This window comes from Cetorhinus maximus, chromosome 1 (assembly GCF_964194155.1).
Source record: "Cetorhinus maximus chromosome 1, sCetMax3.hap1.1, whole genome shotgun sequence".
Lineage (NCBI taxonomy): Eukaryota > Metazoa > Chordata > Chondrichthyes > Lamniformes > Cetorhinidae > Cetorhinus > Cetorhinus maximus.
In genome coordinates this window covers 133,203,076-133,226,648 of record NC_135879.1, presented here as the reverse complement: position 1 = coordinate 133,226,648, position 23,573 = coordinate 133,203,076, and the positions used below count along the sequence as shown (strand labels likewise).

The following is a 23,573-nucleotide window of genomic DNA, read 5'->3' as shown; positions in this document are numbered from 1 at the left end:
ATGCTTGGGTTTGCTCAAAAGAATTCCAGGCAACTGGGGTTTCCAAACAATAGATTTCCAAACTAGAGGGGTGCCTTGTGTTGGGGGTATTATCTCCTGCTATCTAGGGCTCTGTGTTCATCCCTCCACTGCCCTGTGGAGTAGCAGATGGCTGAGGAGAAGGTGGCTACTGGTGATATTCCTACTGTTGCTGTTCTTGCTGCTACTGCTCCACTTCTTTTTCATCTGAGGTTCAAGGCAGAGCTATATCAGTGACCCCCATGCTGATCTGAAGGTTAATAGCTGTGAAGTATAGCATCTGAACAAATCCTATGAGTAAAAGCCCTTTACTTAGGCAAGGAAGCAGGTGCCTGATCTCAGTATTTAACGCATATCAGTTGTTCAGTCCCATCAATCCCCATTGTCCTCTTGCCTTGTTTTCCCCGGCTAATCTTAGGAACCCAGGAAACCCATGAGCACACAGTTAAATTCAGAATTCAGGGTTAAAAGAGCAGCTAATGAGCATCTTAGATATTTAAATGACAGAGCTGCCTGTCCCATGGGGGTTTCCTGCACACTATGGAACACCACTGGGTTAAAGGCAGAGGTCAGCAGGTTCCTGACAACCACACAGGAACCCAGTCACCTTGAAGAGTTACAATTCCTTCCAACATCTCTCATCCATTTTCTTGGAAGATTGTTGTGGAGGCGGTGTTTGTACCTAGCATCTAATTTTCTGTAAGCTTGTTGATCAGCTGTATTGCAAGTCATTATTATTGATAAGTATATCTGAAGTAAGAAAGTTTTCACTGTCCATAACCAGCAAAGAGTTCTGAATATGATGATCTAAAAGTTCCATGTGGGAGACCAAAATGAACCAGAGCAAAATTATAAACCTGAGCCAATATTTCCCATTATGCAACAACACATTTTCTAATGTTATAAATTGTCTAATGTTAAAATAAACAAAATGTATCCAATCATACCATAAAAAGAAATATTTACAGCTCAGCAATGAGCGAAACATAACTAAGCTGTTAGAGAAACACATACATTTCTGTAAACTTAGTGAGGTGGTTAATACTAACAACTGAACCCTCTACCAGCGTAAATGATCAATGAACAATGTCCAGGCTATTGCAAAGTCCATTTTCATGTCTATGTTATTATTGAAAACACACATCAAACTATCTACATTACAGAAGGGTGAAGAATCACTAAAACAAAGCTATTTATAAAGCTAGGATTCATGAACAAAGAACAGTCACACAAGATGGGAGACCTCAGCCCTACATTGCAAAAACCATGCTTTTTTATGAGTTCCAATCGCACCACATGCAACAGAAAATGTTGACCCACTCTTGATCCAGATTTACTGGAGAGGTTGCAAAATGTACCTGAGCTCGTTTTGGGAGTCAAGACTGACCTCGCTGCCAGAAATGACTGGAGATTCAGCTCTTATTTTACTGTGCTGTGAGTTGAGGATAGCTGCTGAAGCTACTGAGGGTAAGAGATGGCAGGTGTAGGCTTTGATAGTGCAACTATCTTCCCCTTCCTCTGACTCACTGTCTGGGCCAGCCCCGGCGATGCTTAACTTCTCCCAGCGCTGCTGCTCTATCTCCGTCACTGGGCCAAAGTGCACAAAGCGCTGGCAGCTGCCTGAAGCACTTTTATTGTTTCTTGCCTTACGAAAGGCAAGGTCATCTTGAGCTGCTTTTTCTATTTCAATTTCAGACATTGGCTTCATTTCAGAACAATTTCTAATTGGCTTGGAAGTGTCCTCACTAGAAGTTATGGAGAATGGAGAAAAATGAAGATTAAAGGCAGAAAACATTGAGATCACTAATTCTGTAGTTTGTATCGGTTAAAAGTGGAAATCACTCTATTAACAAATATGAACAATTTACTGCTAAACAGAATCATCTATCCAGTCTGTTTTGTGAGGACGTTCAGCTTATTATATTAATTTTTCAGCCATTTTGTTAATGAAAATGAAAACGTATGGAGTTGGAGGCTTTGATAGGGAATTGGTTAGGAGGCAGCAGACAGAGGCTGAAATCTTGTTGCAATATCGAGTCTCCTGGTGGCAGGACAGGAGGTGCGTGGGAGGGCTGACCATAAGAAATCACATGACAGCCAACCAATTAGATATTCATGGATGAGGTGCCCGGCCAATCGTGTGGTGGGGTAGGCGAAATCAGTGACCTTGCCATTACCTCACAGGGTCGAAGGTCCGGGTGCCATATTTAAAGGGCACCTGGACGGGCATTCATTCCCTGCAAACTAGCAGCATCAGTCTGGCTAGGTCAGTGGATGCCTAGACTAAGCTTGTATTGCCTCAAGTACAGAAGTTTAAGGTTTGACATAATTGAGGTGCTTAAAATGATGGAAGTATTTGATAGGGAGAAACTATTTCCTCTGGCAGAGAGACCAGAACAAGGGGTATAACCTTAAAATTAGAGCTGGGCTATTCAGATAGTGATGTCCAAGCACTTCTACATGCAAAGGTTGGTAGAAATCTGGAACTCTCTCCCCCAGAAGCTGTTGACACTAAGTCAATCACAAAGTTCACAACTTAGATTGATTAATGTTTGTTAGGCAAAGGTATTAAGGGTTTCATATCCAAGGTGGATAGACAGAGTTAAGATACAGATCAGCCATGATTTAAGTGAATGGTAGAGCAAGCTTGAGAGGCTGAATGATCTACTGTTCCTATGTTCACTGACTACAAACATGCTGACTTAATCGATGGTTTCAATGCAAACCTCTCAGGTCTGCATATATTGCAAGAATACCACTAAAATTAAATCCAAAGATTTATTTCACTGTTGATAAACTTCTGCTGACAGTCCATAAAGAAGTCTAAAGACTAAAGTCTAAAGAAATGGTAGCAAAATGTCACTGCCAATGGAAGGAAAATAAGGAATTGCACCCTAGAAGTGAGTGACTTCCTTCAGGAGAGGAAGAAGAGGAAATCGAGGAAAAATTAAAGAGAAATTTGGCATTGGATAGTTCTAGTGCATTTCTTGGTAACTGACACAACAGTGACAAAATATAGAGGCTGGTGTAAGTCACCCAACTGTCTTCTTGATTAAAGCTGGTGCATTGTCTGGGGAGATAAAGAAGAAAGTTAACTTGGAAGCTAAAGAATATGCATATTTACTACAAGGGATCCAAAATTCTTATCCTTCACTAATTCCGTGAAAGAACAGATACAAGTAGTCATTTACATAGAAAAAGGCAGGAACTTTAGTCTGCTACAAAACCTCAGTCTGGTTATTTTTGCAGTAGACTGGGGTAAAAGAACACTGAAGGTTACGTGCTTAAAGATAAAAGAGAATTTGCCCATAATTAAGTTGGCTATTTGATCGTCCAAATTGATTCTACTTTATTAGTGTTGAAAATGTTTTCATTTCAAGATCAGCATATGTGGAGGGAATGCGTGATAGTTACCATCACTGGACCCACATCACTGTACATCTGATGGCTTCAGTGAACGTAATGGGAAGCAGTCACAGGAAAAAGATACTGAATGGCAGCGATCACTACAGATTTCATCTACACATATGGACCTAAATATTGATTATTAACAGTGGTAAAATAATTAAAACTTGATACACTTGGATAAGGGGATTTTGGCAAATTTTTTGTACTCAAGATTATTGCTGTCAGTGCTGTAGGATCGAATGCTTTACTGCCTTCTGTTTGTTTAGGTTAGGCGCAGTAAGGCTAATACAGAGCAAAGCTGTTCTTAATCTTCCTGAACAGTATGGTTTAACTACTGTTCATCAGGGCACCCCTATTACAACAGGGTGATACTTCTGGTTCACACAACAGTTAGCCGGTTGGGCCCTTCTCTAACATTGCCAACTTATTGACAACCAGTGCTGTTATGGGTAGTTTGTGTTGTGCTTCCAAACGTACAAAAAATTGTTAAGAATGGCCACATTTATTCCATTTAATATCCTTAAAACAAGCAAAAGGATGAGGCTTTAAAGCCATCAATGTGCCTGGATTGAAATGGTGATCCCAGAATGAAAGGGCAATAAACTAATCCACATCAACACAGTCTCCCATGGGTTACTTGGGTTTAATTACTGGTAATTTTGTTATTTTTTTCAAATGTAGCATTGGTGCTCTCTTAAGAAATACTTTAGGTTAAACAACAGAATATGATGTATGACATATGAAAAAAAAACAATGTAATGTTTTGATTTGCTTCTTTGAGGGAAGGATAATGTACTGGAAGGAAATGATGCAAATACTGTACCAGCAGTATTGCATAATAATGTTTTGAATTAGACTGCATTAAATTAAAAACAAGTACTTCAATTAACTAAGGTTCTTACACAGACAATTATTACTTTTTCAAGCATTATTTTTAAATAAATGTACAGATTAAGAAAATATGTATTACTCAATAGCTAACAATATATGAAAGAACAGGAAAATTTGAAACAACAGCTTTCTCTATGATGCTTTCTGTTAGAAACAACAAGGGAAGGCCAGTAACAACCTGGTGTCAGTGGAAAGCTTGAGCCTCTGCCATATTTCCATATCAGCTGATGTGATAGAGGAATGAATGAAGGTGTGAGGCTTTTGCCAACTGGTAAAGCCACCCAGGGCCTTTCGCCGAGCCAGATCATCGCGCTCTATATCTGGGGCTTTCAGCTGCTCTTCCACTTCGGGCTCATTCTGCTGCTGTGACTTCAGGAGCACACTTGCTTTTTGTGGGACAACCACCTCATCCTCTGCAACCTGAATATGACTTTGGCTGAACAATTGTATGCAGGTCAAAGGAGGAAAAAGCACAGAATATCAAGTGAGAAGAGAGAAAACAAATAGGTAAACAAAGTGAAGTTTTTTGGAGGTGCCAGTTTGCAATAGATTAGTAAATTAAAGTGGGAACTGGGAGAAAGGTGGCAGCATAAGTATTTTAGTACACATTAAGGCTAAAATCATATGAGGTTGGATAGAAGTGGGAAAATATGTTAACATAAATAATAGGTTCATAATTCTATAAAATGTGTTCTCGAATGGGGAAATCTAGGGCAAAGGGACATAATATTGAGAATTTAAGTTAGGCGGGCCATTTAGGAATGAAATCAGGAAGCACTTTTTCACACAAAAGAATGGTGAGAAGCTGGAAAACTTACTCCCAAAAGGCTGCGAATGCTGAGTTAATTTTTAAAGACTGAAATCGATAAATTTCTGTTAGCTAAGGGCATCAAAGGATATGGAGAATGGCAGGTAAATGGAGTTGAACTATGGAATGTACGTGATCTAATTGAGTGGAACTGGTTCTAAGGGCTGAATGGCCTTCTGTTAATCTGTCCCTAGTCATGAAAGCAGAAGTAAGGCTTTTTGTGTAAAAGCTGGGTATTCACACACAAACTATAAACTTGTATAGCCTATGTTTATTTACAATAACTATTTTTCCCAGCATCTGCAATGCATTTTTATGGAATTAAAGATGTTTATCTGAATTTAATTCACAACCAATATGAAGATTTTAAATTGCAAACTGCAAACAGAAGTGGTGGAAAAGTGTTGAATGACCTGTACTCAGAAGGGAACATATGAACTCCTCACAGTGGCATTTCTCCTCCATTGGATATTTGGAGATGCATCTTTACAACATACTATCAATCTAAGAAGAATTTGATGGAATCTTTTGAGTTTTTGCCTAGCGTATTTTGAATGTACATTTTTGATCAATAAACTAACTAAAATAGGAAAACAATTGGGCAATTTTGAACTGCCAACCATTCTGTTTACAAAGCATCTGGCAGTTGAATATAGTAGAGAAAGCAATGACCACCTCTTAGATGGCCAAGACCTGCCTGACATGGCTTTCAATTGGGCCTTTCAATGGACACACTCCATCCATTTGCAACAAATGGTAGACAGAGACATTCCAACCATGGCCAGGAAAGCTGTTGGGGGGAATGCTCCTCCTAGCCCCACAAAAATCCTGCAGCTTGATCACCAGTGCTATTCGCCTATGGAGATGGAGCCATTGGAATTCACCTCCCGTTGGTTCAATGCACTGCCTGTTAGCGTGAATTGATCATTCAATCCATTGGGGACTGTCAACGACTGCACTACAGAATTCATGCCCATTTTGGCAGATAGTTCAAAATTGGTTCCACATCAATGCTGAAACATTACAAACTAACAGCAAATTCATAAAGAGGGCTGAAGCTAGACATAGCTTGAGAATACTGAGTGGATGCATCAGTAAAATAAATAATGCTGCCTTTCTCACTAAAAAAGCATGGTAAAGGAAAACACAAAGTGGAAGCGATAGGTAAATACTCAGAAAATGAGTAGACTAGAAGTCAGAATGTACGAGACTATAGGAAATGACTATGATCCATTTAGCCAGACACAAAGTTCGAAAAAAGGTCACATGTGACACTAATTCTCAGGCACCTCCATTGTTTTCTCTGCTAAATATCTATCCAGCTCGCTCTTGAATTTGCTGAAATTAGAGGGCAAACGTTAACCGATGTGAACCTCAAGCAGCCAGTCGGTGGAACGCACCCACTGACCACCCAATAGTCCTAACAGGAAGCTCAGTCCATTTTGACAGCTGGGTCTCATTCCATTTTGGCCAGCAGGCTATGAGCAGGAAAGTTGTTAAGTAGGTTTTGGGGAGGGATAGAGGGCAGTAAGATAGTTACATAGAGGGAAGGACATCAATTTGAGCGAACATAATGCACACCTGTCCATTTTCAGCTCTTTACTTTGTGAAGCTCCAGCAGCTTTATATGCAGATTGCTTGATACTCGCCCAGCGCTCCCTATCCTTTTTCGTACATGGTCCAGGTAAGAATTGATTGACTGCAATTTTGGACTTGGACTGATGCATCTGGGCCTTCCTCAAAGCAAGGTCGTCTTTCTCAATATCTGGAACTTTTTGTTCCTCCTCCTCAGACTCTGACTCGTCGTCCTGATAGTTTGTCAAAAATGTATTCTCTCTGCGGAGGATGATATCTGGAGAGGTTTGCCCACAGTTTTCATCTTGTTTGTTTTGTCTACCGTAAAGGGGCAAAAACTGTAAATATTTGTCATCCGAAACAAACAATAGCATTTTCCAGCTTGGTAAACGTAAGGCTGTGTGCTGTTATCAGAAAAATTTCAATACCCAAGCACTATAAATGCAACTGTGAGTATTTCTTTAATTTTTATTTAGGTGAATTTTTCCCTTGCCTGTTTCCACATACAGTCCTTTGCAACTTTCATTCCACTTTCATGCACATGCCATTTTATTCCACACTGGCTACACCAACAGGCAATGCCTTGCACAAAGTGAGGGACTCAGAAGAAACCCTGAGGTAGATCGCTCATGATTCACTGTCTCTTGATATCAATTGTGTACCCATGATTTTCTGCTAAGCTGTTTCCTGCATGTGATGTCCCATTGATGACACAAAATATTGGAAAAGCTTACTCTGAGTTTCTTAGGACTCAATTGCATCATTTACCATGCGTCTCACAGCTAAAACAAATGATAGGACTCTTGGTAAAAGTTGAAGAATTATTAATAACAGTCACTGTCAATCATGTAGAAATATCTTAAATAAATATAGGGGAATTTATTTCCCTGAAATCATTAATAAACTGAAACCCCTCGTCAATACAATACAGTTCATGTGATAGTTTGAGTCATGTGGTACAATATCATTACAGACTGAATTGTGGGACACTAGCTATGGACATTTGGATTTAGAAATTTGATCTAGCCTGAAAACAAGCAGGTGGGAGACAAGGAGAGGGCTGCATGAGCCTGTTCTCAGGGGCACAATGTGAAATTCATGCCCATAGCTCATTATTATGAGTCAGGTGTGCAGCCAGTATTGCCCATGCTGTTTATTGAATGCATGCTTGTTTGGAGGGTCAAAAAATTGAGAGTTTCTGGTGCCACGTAAATGTTTTCAGGACTCTTAAAGAGGAGGTGCACCATGCCTTGAAGCAGCAGGAAACCTTCAGAAAAATGGCTGCATGAGGTCCAGACAAGGTATTCAGGTTCTCAGCGTTGGAGGCCTTGATCAAAGTGGTGGACAGGAGGAGAGAGATCCTATTCCCTCCCTGGGTGCAGCAAGCCCTTCAGGCAACACCTCCACTGGCAGTAAGAAGGTATCAGTGCAGGGATCAATTACAGAAGCTTAGCACATGGGATGTGCTGCAATGCTGAATGTTGTTCAATAACCTTGCCAAAGTTGTCAAGGTAAGAACACTGCTCTCTACTCACACTTCAACTCTCACCACTCATGAGATCATCAGAAATAGGAATCAGGTGTAAGCCATTCGGCCCATCGAGCCTGCTCCGCCATTCAATAAGATGGCTGATCTGATTGTGGCCTTAAACCCACTTTCCTGCCCATCCCCCATAACTCTTAACTCCCTTGTGGATCAAAAATCTCTCTAACTGCACTGAATATATTCAATGTCCCAGCCTCTACTATTCTCTGTGGAAGAGAATTCCAAAGATTAACAACCCTCTGAGAGAAGAAATTCCTCCTCATCACTGTCCTAAATGGAAGAGCCCTTATTTTTAAAATCTGCTCCCTTGTTCTAGATTTTCCAACGGTGGGATGGGCGAGGGGGGATATGGAACATCTTCTCAGCATCTACCCTGTCAAGCCCCCTCAAAATCTTATGTTTCAATAAGATCACCTCTCATTCTTCTAAACTCCAATGAATATAGATCCAACATGCACAGCCTTTCTTCATAAGACAACCCATTCATCCCAGGAATCAACCTAGCGAGCCTTCTCCGAACTGCTTCCAATGCAAGTATATCCCTCCTTAAGTAAGGAGACCAAAATTGTACACAATATTCGAGATGTAACTACTCACAGTAATCTCCTCACTCACTTCTCTTCACTTTCCTATAATCACTGCATCACACTTCACTCCACTGCCTCCTCCTCATACTAACATATTCTGCACCTTCTACTCACACCACAGTTTCAGCCCTTACTTCACATCCTGCATACAGCATCTGCACTATTCCACCTATTATTCGGAGGGAGGGCAGCAGGGTGTCTTTCCCATTGAACAATGTTACTTTCCTGGGCCACATTCTCAAAATAGCCCACATGGTCGTCACTGGCATACTCCTTTCTTCCGGGAGAAGGCTTCCTAGAATATGGGGCAGGAGGCAGCAACCCTGTACACCCTCTTTTCCAAGTGGAGCAAGTCATGCTGGTCATTCTGGGCAGAAGAAGAACCCTGGCCATTGTGAGCGGTAACACTCTGAGGAGAAGATTCCAGGCTTTCTTCACATCTTACCCTTCTTTTCCTTGCCACCTTCCATTTCACCCTAGGCTTTGCATGACAAACTCAGTTACTTTCACACAGGGCCAGTCCAAGAAGAGCAGGCCAGCCTTCCTGAACATGTGGCATCACTCAATCTGATTGCAGCAAGCACCAGCTCAAAGATTGGCACCATACCTGCTTTAGAGCATTAGCTAAATGAGGGGTGTTAACACAATGAATCAATGTGCAGAAGCTAGGAGCATAAGATGCCAAAGGTGCCAGCTCACACTGTAGCTTTCTTTGCATAGGACTCAAGTGCAGACTTCAAGGGTCAAAGCCACAGAAGAAGGTTGAGGAGAATACACCAAGAAATGCACTGAGCAGTCTTCCAGCAAGCTTGCACATGTCTCAGAGCACTGAAGAGTCCAAATTCTACTTGTGTTAGGCTTCACACAAAGCATGGACACCATTCTGTCCAACATGGGGCAAGTGGTCTGCTCCATGAGCAAGATTGTGGCATCCATGATGATGAAACCTCTGCCAACAGCAATGACAGTTCCATGGCTCCTTTTCTGTACCCCCTCATCCCCCAGCCCCAAAGGCAAATCTACCGGATCACCCATGACAGCTCAAAATTATTCCTAGAAGACAGTATTCACTTGAAGAATTCAGAAAATAGCCAATAAAAGGCCTAAATGTTAACTGGCAACTGAGGACAAACCAGTAATTAACCCATGTGGAATGGTTGAGCCCTTTAAAGACACTACTGCAGGGACCTTGCTGACTTTTACAGAGATGATTTGCTGAGCAATTTTATCAGAAGGCAAGTCAGGCATTGGGGCTCATAAAAGGATCTTGCACAAAACATAGGACCAAGATTTAAATATTAATTAGATCAGCCCAACCTAATTACGGCAGTTCTAACGCAGGACACCGCCTGCCATTCTGGACCCTTAGCTGCCCATTTTATGCCTGTAAATACTGGGACAGCATGATATAATTCTGTGGTGCAGAAAACCTGGAACTCTGATACTATTTTCTTGTAAGAAAGTTGTGTTTGATTTGCAAATATAAATAATTTCATAGAGAATAAGAGAATAGGGAATAATAGAGAATAATGTGGTTTAAAATATGGGGTCCAAATACTATGCATAACTGCTCAAACTTTACTCCTGGCCATTTTCTATAACAATAATACATAAAAACATAAGAAATAGGAACAGGAGTAGACCATTCAGCCCCTCGAGCCTGCTCCGCCATTCAATAAGATCAAGGCTGATCTTCTTGTGTTTCGATTTCCACATTCCCATCTAACCCTGATACCCTTTGATTCCCTTGCCAAACAAGAATCTATCTACCTCTGCCTTAAAAACATTCAATGACCCCGCCTCCACCATCTTCTGAGGCAGAGAGTTCCAAAGTCGCACAACCCTCTGAGAGAAAAAATTTCTCCTCATCTCTGTCCTAAAAGGGCGACCCTTAATTTTAACACAGTGCCCCCCCCTAATTCTGGACTCACACACAAGAGGAAACATCCTTTCGACATCCACCTTGTCAAGGCCGTTCACGATCTTGTATACTTCAATCAAATCACCCCTCACTCTTCTAAACTCCAGTGGAAACAAGCCCTGTCTGTCCAACCTTTCCTCATAAGACAACCCACTCATTCCAGGTATCAGTCTAGTAAACCTCCTTTGAACCACCTCCAATACATTTACATCCTTCCTTAAAACGGAGACCAAAACTGCACACAGTATTCGAGGTGCAGTCTCACCAATACCCTGTATAACTGAAGCATAACATCCTTATTTTTATGTTCAACCCCGCTCGTAATAAAGGATAGCATTCCATTAGCCTTCTAAATTACCTGCTGTACCTGCATACTAATTTTTTGTGACTCATGTACTAGAACACCTAGATCCCTCTGCACCTCAGAATTATGCAGTTGTTCTCCATTTAAGTAATACTCTGCTTTTTTGTTCTTCCTGCCAATGTGCACAACTTCACATTTTCCCACATTAAACTCCATTTGCCAGGTCTTTGCCCAGTCGCTCAACCTATCTACATCCATCTGCCACCTCCTCATGTCCTCTTCATCACATATTTTCCTACCTATCTTTGTGTCATCTGAAAATTTAGCTACCATATCTTCGCTCCCCTCATCTAAGTCAGTACAGACCCCTGTAGGGCTCCACTCGTCACATCCTGCCAATCAGAAAAAAAAAACATTCATGCGCGCTCTCTGCTTTCTGCCAGCCAGTCAATCTTCTATCTATGCTAATATGTTCCCCCCTACACCATGCGCTTTTATTTTCTGTAATAATCTTTGATTTGGCACCTTATCAAATGCCTTCTGAAGGGAGGAGGAGTGGCAGCTGGACACCGCTGAGTCATCCACTCAGTAATGTCAGAGGCTGTCCTCTCCCTCTGAGTCCCCTTTGCCTGTGAGCCCCTCTGTCACCACAGAGGGAGCATCTGGCCTACAAGTGATGCTGAAGGAAGGAAGAAGTGTGTGTGTGCCAGGGCCTATCGGAGCCTCGTGCAAGCATTCTCCCATCACGTGGATCCTTCCCGTACCACACTCACCTCAATGTCCTGAGCATTTTCAATGCTGCCTGCTGGGGTTCGCTTTCAGTTGTCCATCTGAGCTGACCTGCATCTCCACCCACCCACTGACCACACTCCCATGCAGCACCTGATCTCACCCACCACAACTCTCATTTCACTTTCGATTCAGACAGCATGGTGCTAATTCAGTTTTGCATTCACTCCCCCATCCTCCCTCCTGCCCCAGTCACCCAATTCCTTTCCCCATCACTGTTGACCACCCCCCCACCGCCCCAGCATCACCTTCTACCTCTCCTCCGTGACCTACCAGCTACAACCCTTTTCCTTCGGGGATGTCCAGATGAACGTGCACATTCCCTTCCTTCCCGAAAATCCCAGCCCCATCCACATTAACCTCCCCAACCCCCTCCTTCCCACCCCCAGGGTCCATGTCTGCCTTCGAGTCACCACCAATCATCCTCGCCATCCCTTCTATCACTACTGTCAAACCCTCACCCTCCCACACTACTGCCTCACTCTGCCCTCGGTCATTCTCACCATGCCCTCATACCACACCCAGTTTCATAGAAATATAGAAACAAAGAAAATAGGAGCAGGAGTAGGCCATTCGGCTCTTCGAGCCTGCTCTGCTATTCATTATGATCATGGCTGATCATCCAACTCAACAGCCTGCTCCCGCTTTGTACCCATACCCTTTGATCCCTTTCGCCCCAAGAACTATATCTAACTCCTTCTTGAAAACATACAATGTTTTGGCCTCAACTACTTTCTGTGGTAGCGAATTCCATAGGCTCACCACTCTCTGGGTGAAGAAATTTCTCCTCATCTCAGTCCTAAATGGTCTACCCCATATCCTCAGGCTGTGACCCCTGGTTCTGGACTTCCCCACCATCGGGAACATCCTTCCTGCATCTACCCTGTCTAGTCCTGTTAGAATTTTATAGGTTTCTATGAGATCCCTCCTCATTGTTCTGAACTCCAGCGAATATAATCCTAACCAACTCAATCTCTCCTCATATGTCAGTCCCGCCATCCCAGGAAGCAGTCAGGTAAACCTTCGCTGCACTCCCTCTATAGCAAGAACATCCTTCCTCAGATGAGGAGACCAAAACTGCACACAATATTCCAGGTTTAGTTTCACCAAGGCCCTGTATAATTGCAGCAAGACATCCATGCTCCTGTACTCAAATCCTCCCACTATGAAGGCCAACATACCATTTGCCTTCTTAACCGCCTACTGCACCTGCATGCTTACCTTCAACGACTGGTGTATGAGGACACCCAGGTCTCGTTGCACATTTCCCTCTCTCAATTTATAGCCATTCAGATAATATTCTGCCTTCCTGTTTTTGCTACCAAAGTGGATAACCTCACATTTATCCACATTATATTGCATCTGCCATGCATTTGCCCACTCACTCAGCTTGTCCAAATCACCCTGAAGCATCTCTGCATCCTCCTCACAGCTCACCCTCCCACCCAGCTTTGTGTCATCTGCAAATCTGGAGATATTACATTTAGCTCCCTCATCTAAATTATTATATATATTGTGAATAGCTGGGGTCCCAGCACCGATCCCTGCAGTACCCCACTAGTTGCTGCCTGCCATTCGGAAAAAGACCCGTTTATTCCTACTCTTTGTTTCCTGTCTGCCAACCAGTTTTCTATCCATCTCAATACATTACCTCCAATCCCATGTACTTTAATTTTACATGTTAATCTCTTATGTGGGACTTTGTCGAAAGCCTTCTGAAAGTCCAAATAAACCACATCCACTGGCTCCCCCTCATCAACTCTACGAGTTACATTCTCAAAAAATTCCAGTAGATTTGTCAAGCATGACCTCCCTTCGTAAATCCATGCTGACTCTGTCCGATTCTGCCACTGTTTTCCAAGTGCTCAGCTATTAAATCTTTTATAATGGACTCCAGAATTTTCCCCACTACTAATTTCAGGCTGACTGTTTTCTCTCCACGTCCCTTTTTAAATAGTGGGGTTACATTAGCTACCCTCCAATCTGTAGGAACTGTTCCAGAGTCTATAGAATCTTGGAAGATAACCACAATTGCATCCACTATTTCGAGGGCCACTTCCTTAAGTACTCTGGGATGTAGATTATCAGGCCCCGGGGATTTATCGGCCTTCAATCCCATCAATTTCTCCGACACCATTTCCCTACTAATACTGGTTTCTTTCAGTTCCTTCCTCTCACTAAACCCTGTGTTCCCCAACATTCCTGGTATGTTATTAGTATCCTCCTTTGTGAAGACAGAACCGAAGTATGTATTTAGTTGGTCAGCCATTTCTTTGTTCCCCATTATAAATTCCCCTGTTTCTGACTGTAAGGGACCTACATTTGTCTTCACCAATCTTTTTCGCTTCACATACCTATAGAAACTTTTACAGTCAGTTTTTATGTTCCCCACAAGCTTACTCTCGTACTCTATTTTCCCCTTCTTAATCAATCCCTTGGTCCTCCTTTGCTGAATTCTAAAGTGCTTCCAATCCTCAGGTCTGTTTTCTCTGGCCAATTTGTATGCCTCTTCCTTAAATCTAATACTATCTCTAATTTCCCTTGTAAGCCATGGTTTGGCCACCTTTTCTACAACTTTCACTCCCCAGGACGCAGTCATGGACTCATTAGAGCCCTCCCTTGCACGTTCACCTGGACATCGCCCCCTAAGAACCACCCCCCCCTAGACCCTTTCCCCCCTCTGGACCCTTTCCGCTGTTGAAGGCCCTTCCCCTCTTGGAACCCCTCCTACCCTTGGAAACCCTTCCCACCACCCCACCCAGACTCCACCCTCCCTAATCCTCTCCCCATCGGTTCCCCTCTCCCCTTACTCCTTCCCCCTTCCCGACTCCTTCCTCAGCCCTTACTCCTTCCTCAGCCCTTACTCCTTCCTCGCCCTTACTCCCTCCCCTATCCGCACTCCTTCCTCCCCTTGGACTCCCTCCCCTCTCTGCTTTTCTTTCCACCTTTGAACACCTTCCCTTACACCTTCCACCCCCTTTACACCTACCTCCCCAGTTGCTGTCTTCTCCCTCATTAGCCCTCCTCCCCTGTACTCCCACTCCCCTCCAACCTCACCCGCCTGACACCTTCGTTCCCCAACTCCTAACCTCTTCCTCTCCTAGTCGATACTAGACCTTCCTCTCCCACCCTCTGGTACATCCCCCTCTCCCAAACACAACTGGACCTTCCAGTTCACTCCCTTGACCATCATCCATTGTGAGCAGACCCACAATGGTGGCTTTTGAACTTCCGTGCGCTGCTTCGCAGCAGAGCCATGTCCATGAGAAGTCCCGACTTCTGCACATCACACTTGTCAAGACGTGTTTTGCACCGGCCTGCAATCAGGCCGACGTGGGCGGACAATCCAGCATGGGGGAATCAGTCTGGCCTTATAATGACATGCAGATGTATTGCATTGAGGTCCCCAACGTCTGACAGTGGGAACCGTGGCCTGCCATTGATGGGCTGAGAAGATGATCTGCTGGTCTCACGACGCCATGAAACCGATTTTTGGCCTCACCAAATTGTCTGCTCATCCCGCTAGACAGACCCGGCGCCAGGGGGCATGGAAAATTCCGCCACAGTGAAGTAAAACCAAGCATTATTGTAGCTCAAACCACATGATCCAGTTATTGAGAGTCTGCCTGATACTTGTATTGTGCTGCTGACAAACTGAAAATCCTTAAAAACTGAATAAGATCTGTATACGCCTTTATATATTGAAATAATTTCAGTTTCATACTACACATTACTCTGTGGGATATTTTCTAACTTTGCAATCCTATAGGAAGCTTTATGAACCAGTGGATGCACGATACAATTTAGCCACATGCTGCTCAGTGCTAGTCCGGGCTCATAATATTTCTCACAGTGTAAACTCCGATCAGGTGAGGTTCTCAATGGGAATGGTGAGGTCATGAAGTTATCCTTCATATGTAACATACACTTATTTACCTAATTCTATATGTGATATCACTTCACTCCATCTATCACCCTATTTTGGAACACGCTTTTACCTCTATCAAATGCAATTTTATAAGTGTGTGCCCCCACCCTTGTCTGCTGAGAAAACATAGTGGGAATTTGAGTGTGTGCCCCTCATGATATTCTATCCATTAACATTTCCAATAGGCATTTTGGTTGTAAGGTTCTGTGCTGGGAGTAAGAACTTCTAAAACATCCCTATCATCGCTTAGACATGACAAACAGAAGTGTGTTCATTAATTTGTTACAAGGTTATATTGCTATGTTAAGGCTTGAGCACTACAGTGACAAAAATTCCAACATTTCTATCAATCTGTTAGTTGTAGAAGTGGCGCCATGCTAAGGTGAGTAACCCAGCTTTGCCACATAGATAAATATGCAACAACATCTGTAGTACATAGCTATTGTGATTTAAATATTCAAATACAGCACAAGAGTCATTAACTGAGAACTAATGTAGGAAATATTGCTTGATGTGTATATAGTAACATGGCCAAGTCAAAATGAGCATCAGCCAGCATACTTTAGTTTACTGCCATATTCCCCAGCCTCATCACTGATTTCTATTATACCATGTCAAAATCAATCATTCAAAATCATTAAAAGTGTCATTCACAATCAAAATCATTAGAATGAATTTTCACTTTCCATTTTAAAGGCACCTTAATTAACTGACATCAAATTTCATCAAAATGAAATTGACTTGTGCCTAAATATTTTCTCTGATCACAATTTCCCTCAAGTTCAGTTTAAAGATTAGTCATAATTTCCAAAAGTCTCACAGAACACCATGGTATAATAAAACCCAATGAAGTAATAATGCATTGTGCCTCACCACAAAATCTCATGCCTTTATTTCATCTCTATGAGAGCTCAACACCATGTTGCTGACCTGCAGTATCGCTTAGATGCTGGCATGAGTGTAATACCAGCTTTCTGAATTCTTTTCAACTTCTTAACTTCTTCTTCATCCTTCCTCTCCCATTTTTCACCTTCTACAGTCGCTCTGTGTCCTGGGTCTTCCGCCACACAAACTTGTAACTGCTTCTTGAGACTATCAGCATCTCCAATAGAAGCTGGTTCACATTCCACTGCTGTCTTGGAACCATCAACTCCTTGAACTTGGAAAAATGTAGTTGGTGGCTCAGCAAAATCTTCATCCTGACAGGATTCTTCATTTTGCTCTTCTTCTATAGTCTCAGGATGACTATGACTAATGAGTTATATGACATTTATTAAGGCAAACAAGTTGTAGATCTTATACAAACACCCAGTTTACATTGTAAGCAGTGTTACAGATCATGACAAATCATTTATATCCTTCATTGAGATATAATTTAACTTCAAGTGGCCCTGTCATTGGAGAAGGGCAAAAACCAATTGGGGGAATCTCTTATACCATTCTGAATTATTACCTTAGCAACAGGCTGTTAAGGTAGTCGCTAAGTGAAACTCAGCCACAACATTTTCACAGCAGTATTTTCAAAATGTTGTACAGTGTGACCTGGATTTAGAAATTTCAAGCTGAAGGCTGCTCTGTTTCAGTACCATAAAATGAACATTGCTGAGACTATCACACCCACCTCCTTGGTGGCCAACATGCTTACATTTAGGAATTTTTCTCTCACAAGCTGGGATTACTGAATATAATCAAATCTTTGAAAATAATGTCCATTCAGAAGTCCGATAAGTTTACCACAGCTGAACTATTTCCAAATGCAGTCATGTAGGTTCTCTTTATTGCAATTCAAATGAAGGGTGCATCTCCATGCCAAAATTCATGATGATGGCTGAGTTATTTTCATTGGACAATAATGTAAGTATGTTGTTTACTGAGCAATAACAGACATCAATAGGCTTTGCTAGGATTGGTGAGATGGTCCAGTTTAATAAAACCATCTTAATGAGCAACAAAACTATTTACAATCATGCCAAAATGTCTAGATGTATAACTGAATCACATTGTATAGCTCCACAAATGAATGTAGAGGATTAGGTCACATTTGGATGTTAACTTAGTACCAGTGATTCACGAAACATGACTTAATGATGTGACTTACCTGAAAGGTCGCTCTGCTCCTACTGGTGAGGTAGTGTTGCTCCAACTCTTCCTATAACTTTCCCCTCGCTCTGCCCGTTTTTTCCGAAGAGGTGCTGGCATATAGGCTGTATGGTTGCTCTTGTTGGGTAGGTACTGGTTAAACGGCAAGGATGATTTGGGTTCACTATAGGAAGTCCGTCTTACAGACATGTCGTCTCGCTTCACATCTAGCGCCTTCTGTGTAATATCTGATTCAGAGTCACTGCCACGACCTTTCAGAATAACAAAAATAAAGTGTCAGAAAATGACACATCACATTGTTGTGACATATTTCAGCAACGCATAAATGAAATTACAGACCAGTGGTACTCAAAAGGTAACCTGTCTCCTTTTCACCTGCAATTTGTCAGTTCTCATGATCCTCCACTCACACACACTCCACACTCTGTAAAATGTAGAACTAACCAGGACTGCTTTGTTTCCTTTCTTTACCCTGCCCTCTATGAAGAAGTGGCAAAGGAATGATATCAGGAAGCAGGGTAATCCCAACTTCCATACAGCAACTGAAAGAGTCCTATTTTGAAAAATATCCAATCATCTTACATGTCCTATTACACCCGCAATGTAGCATGTCACTGTTCCTGAAATTGGCCATTGTGCAAGATGCTAGTTAGTGCAACGGCCCTTGACAAAGCATTTGTTACATACATACTGAAGTGACTGGTACAGTCCACATTTAAAGGTCACTTTTTTCTTCTCTACTATACCTTAAATCGCTTTACCAAAGAATAAACTTTCTATAAACAGCCCGATTCAGACCACCACTATATCTGTAAGAAAGAACATTGCTCTGAATGTGAACAGCCTTATTTAAGCATGTTTCATTATTTTCCAAAGTGCATGTTCTTACCACTACTCAAATTCTGCCAAGTTTTTCATACAAACTGCTGTTTTCTTTGTCAGTTTGCCCCAATAGCTGAAAATGAAACCTCCCACTGCCATCTTTTCATTCATGCACCTCTCTGGAAATAGTATCTAGGATAAGGGCTGTATGTGCTTCATTTCCCAAACTCAATCATTTTAAGTGTATGTTTTCTTTACTTACATTGGGTAAGATTACATACTTTGTAATTGTGTCTTTGCTTTAAAAAGTCTCACTGGCATTTCTGAGGTGGGTGTTTTCTGCTTTTCAGTCTGGACTTGTTTTTGTAAAGCACAAAAATTGTTATAATTGAGAAAGAACATTGTAAACAGTAGGACAATTCATTCAGCTTTTTTGTCAATGGCTATTCAGTCAGATACAGTTACTGTCAAATATCACCTTTCATAGATTAGGTTCTCAAGCATATCGCATTAATAGGTCAGTTATATTTCCATTTACATCAATGTAAAGCTGTTTGGCTTTGTATCAACACAAGCTCCAAAGTGTAATTTGGGTGCCAACTTGCCCAAACTCAGCTTAGCCAAGTAGTATGAAGCCTGCAGGAGACTGTTTCATATTACTTCAGTTTCACCGTTGCTCGTGCACAAACCGAATGTGAAGTAATGTTTAAAATCTGTAATGTTAGCAAAGATGACAGGCTGCTATTTAAACAGCATTCTGATGGCAATGAGCAGATTTCCATGTATATGTACAGGTATACATGAGCAGGGCACCATTGTCCCTCATCTGAGAGCAACACAGGAGCTGCCAGTACAACTGAGCTCTGCTGGTCCCATGTAAGTGCAGTGATGAACTATAGCCTCATATAACTACACAAATCTTTATAGATTTTTACTGCGCACTAATGGTTGTAAACAGTCCCAGACTGAGAACAACTGCTGAATTTGCGTGTAGCAGATACCCTCCTGGGACATTATCACCACCTACCGTCACTACTTCCTCTAAGTATCACCTCTGGTGATGGAGTCTGTTGTGACCGTGATCCAAATGAATCCAGACTATCAAAGGAATCATCCCTGTTATGTCTGGGAGGTGAGAGGGAGTCACTGCGTTCAGAGTCCCAGCTGTCAATGTAGCCACTGTCACGGATACTTCGTTTTGGACTGTCTGTGTCTTCCATCTCCTGGTGATAGGTAGAACATGAAATAACTCATTTAGATAGACATTGATTTTTTTTAAAGAAGTTACTTACCCCAATCTTCAAGGATTAAAGAAAGGAAACAATATCAACGACTCAGACACCAACTCCCATTTGTGTATTATGGTCCAGAGTTGTGGATAAAAAACAGACTACATTGGCTGTGTTTGGTACAGCTGTGCACTTTCCAACTTCGACGCTCTCCTAATAAAATATCCTTTTAGTTTCAAACGGCTCTCCAAATAGTGACAATCAAGTTGTGCCCTTCACCCATTTACACAAACCCTGCCTGTGGCCATTTCCGAGCAGAGTGACAATTTGTGGACTGCAATGTAACAAAGTTTGTCTTCAACTTTCCCGACAAAAGAAATTCCTGGATTAAGGAGAAATAGCTTTCAGAGGTAATCAGCAATGAAAATATGCAAAAGCTTTTCCTCTTCCCTTAAAAAAATCATTCCAGCACTTTGCTGCTTGCCAGCTATTGGCTTTGAAGGCTATGAACGCACTTGCATCTGACCCGCATGGTCGGAGCATTGAGAACAATCGCTGCCTTTCACAGTCCCTGATTATAAATTCTTTCCAAGGCAAGAAGCCCATACTAAACACTGAAACTCTAGCCCAAGGAAAGGTCAATGGAAGCCATCCTATGCTACACTCAGCCCAGTGCTATAATAAATCCCTTGTCTCAATTAAAGATTATTTTAACACTAATTGCTATAGCAAAGAACCGATCAGCACACATATGTTTAAAAGAGGTCTTGGTTTCATTTTACAAAAGTCTCTATGACTTTGGATTACTTGTGACAATTTAATCATGACATTTTCCATGACTGAAATAAAAGTTGTGTCTGATATCTCACCACACCGATACTGAGTTAACAAGAAATTTAGAAACAGCACACGATTAAAATACAGTGGTGTTCTTGTTCACTTCTGTGGCCATATCACGTGGTTCAACAATCTAGTTCTTTTCACATTTTGTTAGTCATTCTTTACCTCACAAATAAACTTTCTTTTAAATTCTCAGATTAAGGATGTTAGAAGTACTGCAAATGATGAAATATTATTGTGAACATTTAAAATATTTTTAATGACTCACTCAGCACCTTTAAAAAAAACCTGGATGTGAATGTAGGCAGTATTTGCCAAATTTGCTGTTATTGAGTGTTGGGAGTGAAACAACTTTCACTCTCTTCCACAATTCTGGGAAAAGCTTACATAAAAAAAATTAAAAACCATGGTATTAAAAATGTTGAAATCATATAAGTTCAAAACTAGTTATCTAACAGCCTTGAAATGATATTATGCAATGTTATTGTATGACACCTGATATGTTTGGGTCAAATTCTTTGCTCCACTATTCTAACAGAAGCTGCTGTGCTAATTCCATGGTTACATTTGATATGATTGAATTTGTAATGAATACATTAGGCAACTGTGCAATAATATTGCACAGCATAATTTCCACACCTGGGTATTTTTCTCCCTCTATTTATAATATGAAAAAAATAGTTGCATGTTTCATCTGGACTTTGCGTACATTGTGTTAATAATATTATCACACAAGTGAAAATGAACAGTATATTAGGTAAAGCTGATAGTCCTGTACACTAATTGTAACAATGTTTGACAGTACAAACTTCAACAATTAAGGAAACACACACACACACAAAGGTCCCCTGCCTGGCCAATTTAGGCCCGCCCAGCGTGAAACGCGTCTTCCCAACGGTTGGGAAGGGCTGTGCGGGGGCAGGGGTATGTTGGGCGCCGGGTCCAATGGCAACCTGGCAGACGGTTTAAAAACGGCACAGGCAGCTCCTTGAAGGCTGCCAGGGACACATATCTTCTGCGTTCTGGAGACAGAAGCCATGGCCTCAACAGTGGCTGGAGACACCAGGTGGGAGGGCAAGTCAGGTGGGCACTCGCCACCCCCCCCCACCATCCCGCCCTGGGTTTTCGGATGACTGCCCCGCAGTGCTATTGGAGGAGGGACACCCATGTCCCCAGAGATGGGAGGAGGAGGCCACCGCACAAGACAAAAAAAGCTTGGGAGGAGGTGGCAGCCGAGGTCAGCAGCCACGACGTCGTACAGTGCACATGGGTGCAGTGCCGCAAAAGGTTGGGTGAGTACCATGTTGGCATGGATCAGTGTGGTGAAGTGTTAAGGGCTGGGGGCTCAGGGATGTTAGAGTCTGAGTGCCAACTGTCAATGACGCCGGAGCTGACCAAGAGGGTGAGGCCTGGCTGCTTGGACGGAGTGCCTTGCAGCTCGGCAGCCACGACTCCAATGTGCCCCGTAAGGTGTTCCTCAGATGGGGTTGGGCAGGCTGCAATGGCAGGTAGAGAGTGGACTAATCAATGAAGGCAAAGGGAATGGAGTTTAAAATAGGGAAGTCTTGCTAAAACTATACAAGGCACTATTTAGACCACACCTAAAAAACTGTGAACAATTTTGATCCCCTTATCTAAGGAAAGATATACTGGCATTGGAGGCAGTCCAGAGAAGGTTCACTAGGTTGATCCCGGGTATGGAGGGATTTTCTTATGAGGAGAGGTTGAGTAGGCCTGTACTCATTGGAGTTTAGAAGAATGAGAGGTGACCTTATTGAAACATATTAGAATCTTAGGGGACTTGACAGGGTAGATGCTGAGAGGTTGTTTCCCCTTGTGGGAGATTCTAGGACTAGAGGGCATAATCTCAGAGTAAGGGGTTGCCCATTTAAGACAGAGAGGAGGAGAAATTTCTTCTCTCAGAGGGTAGTGAATCTGTGGAATTCTTTACTGCAGAGGGCTGTAAAGGCTGGGTTGTTAAGTATATTCAAGGCTGAAGTAGAGAGATTTATAATCAGTAAGGGAATCAAGGATTATGGGGAAAAGGCAGGAAAGTGGAGTTGAGGATTATCAGATCAACCATGATTTCATTGAATGGCAGAGCAGACTCGATGAGTCAAATTGCCTACTTCAGCTCCTAACTTTTATGGTCTTATGCTCCTCTGTCCTTCCAGGAGAAGATGAGCCATAAGAACATTGAGAGGTCACGGACAGGCGGAGGCCCCCCAAACCTTCTAATCCTGACCAGATTTGGGCAGGAAGCCTTGGAGCTGGAGAGGCACCTCGTTCAGCCGGTCATGGAGAGGCGGGTGTGTCAGATGAAGGTAAGAGTGCAGTGAACAGAGGTGAGAGTTTCAGATTGTGCAACCATTCTAGCGTAGTCTCTTCATTGATGGGAGTCTTAAAACTGGAGTTCCCATTGATCATTGAAAGACGATGGCACCATGATGCAGATCTCCATTGTCTCAGCAGAGTGCCTGACATACACAGTGACAGTGTGGTGACTTAAACTAATGACATGTCATTGTTCTCCCTTAGATTTGCCAGCACGCAATCAATTGCAGATCCCTGAAGAGCCACCCCTGATGCCAGAGGACTGTCGGGCTTCAGCTGCACCTGCATCACACCTGCTCTCTAAGCTAGGCACCAACGCAGGTACCAGCACCTCGGTGGGTATTAAATCTTTGGCTGCGATGTTGGTGCACAGCAGTGAGGGCGCATTACGCTCATTTGAGGAGTAGATGGAGGCAGAGAGTGCCCAGGGCGCCGGCAGTCAGAGGACTGCTGGAGACCAGGACGATGCTGAG

At 42.5% G+C, this 23,573-nt stretch overlaps 1 protein-coding gene across 16 annotated transcripts in view; it reads right to left on the bottom strand.

The window, feature by feature from the left end:
* LOC144683641 (LIM and calponin homology domains-containing protein 1-like) overlaps nt 1-23,573 on the bottom strand; it is a 485,528-nt gene that overhangs the window by 150,992 nt on the left and 310,963 nt on the right. For 10 of the 16 annotated variants that reach the window (XM_078546886.1, XM_078546926.1, XM_078546934.1 and 7 more), the window contains exons 7-12: nt 19,725-19,920; nt 17,874-18,126; nt 16,706-17,026; nt 6,707-7,018; nt 4,496-4,753; nt 1,377-1,763 (exon numbers count right to left, since the gene is read on the bottom strand). In XM_078546886.1, the coding sequence (XP_078403012.1) occupies nt 1,377-1,763; nt 4,496-4,753; nt 6,707-7,018; nt 16,706-17,026; nt 17,874-18,126; nt 19,725-19,920 (1,727 nt within the window). Of the gene's footprint in view, nt 1-1,376; nt 1,764-4,495; nt 4,754-6,706; nt 7,019-16,705; nt 17,027-17,873; nt 18,127-19,724; nt 19,921-19,989; nt 20,375-23,573 lie in introns of those variants that run through there. The other 6 variants (XM_078546993.1, XM_078547004.1, XM_078546983.1 and 3 more) reach the window with 5 other exon arrangements.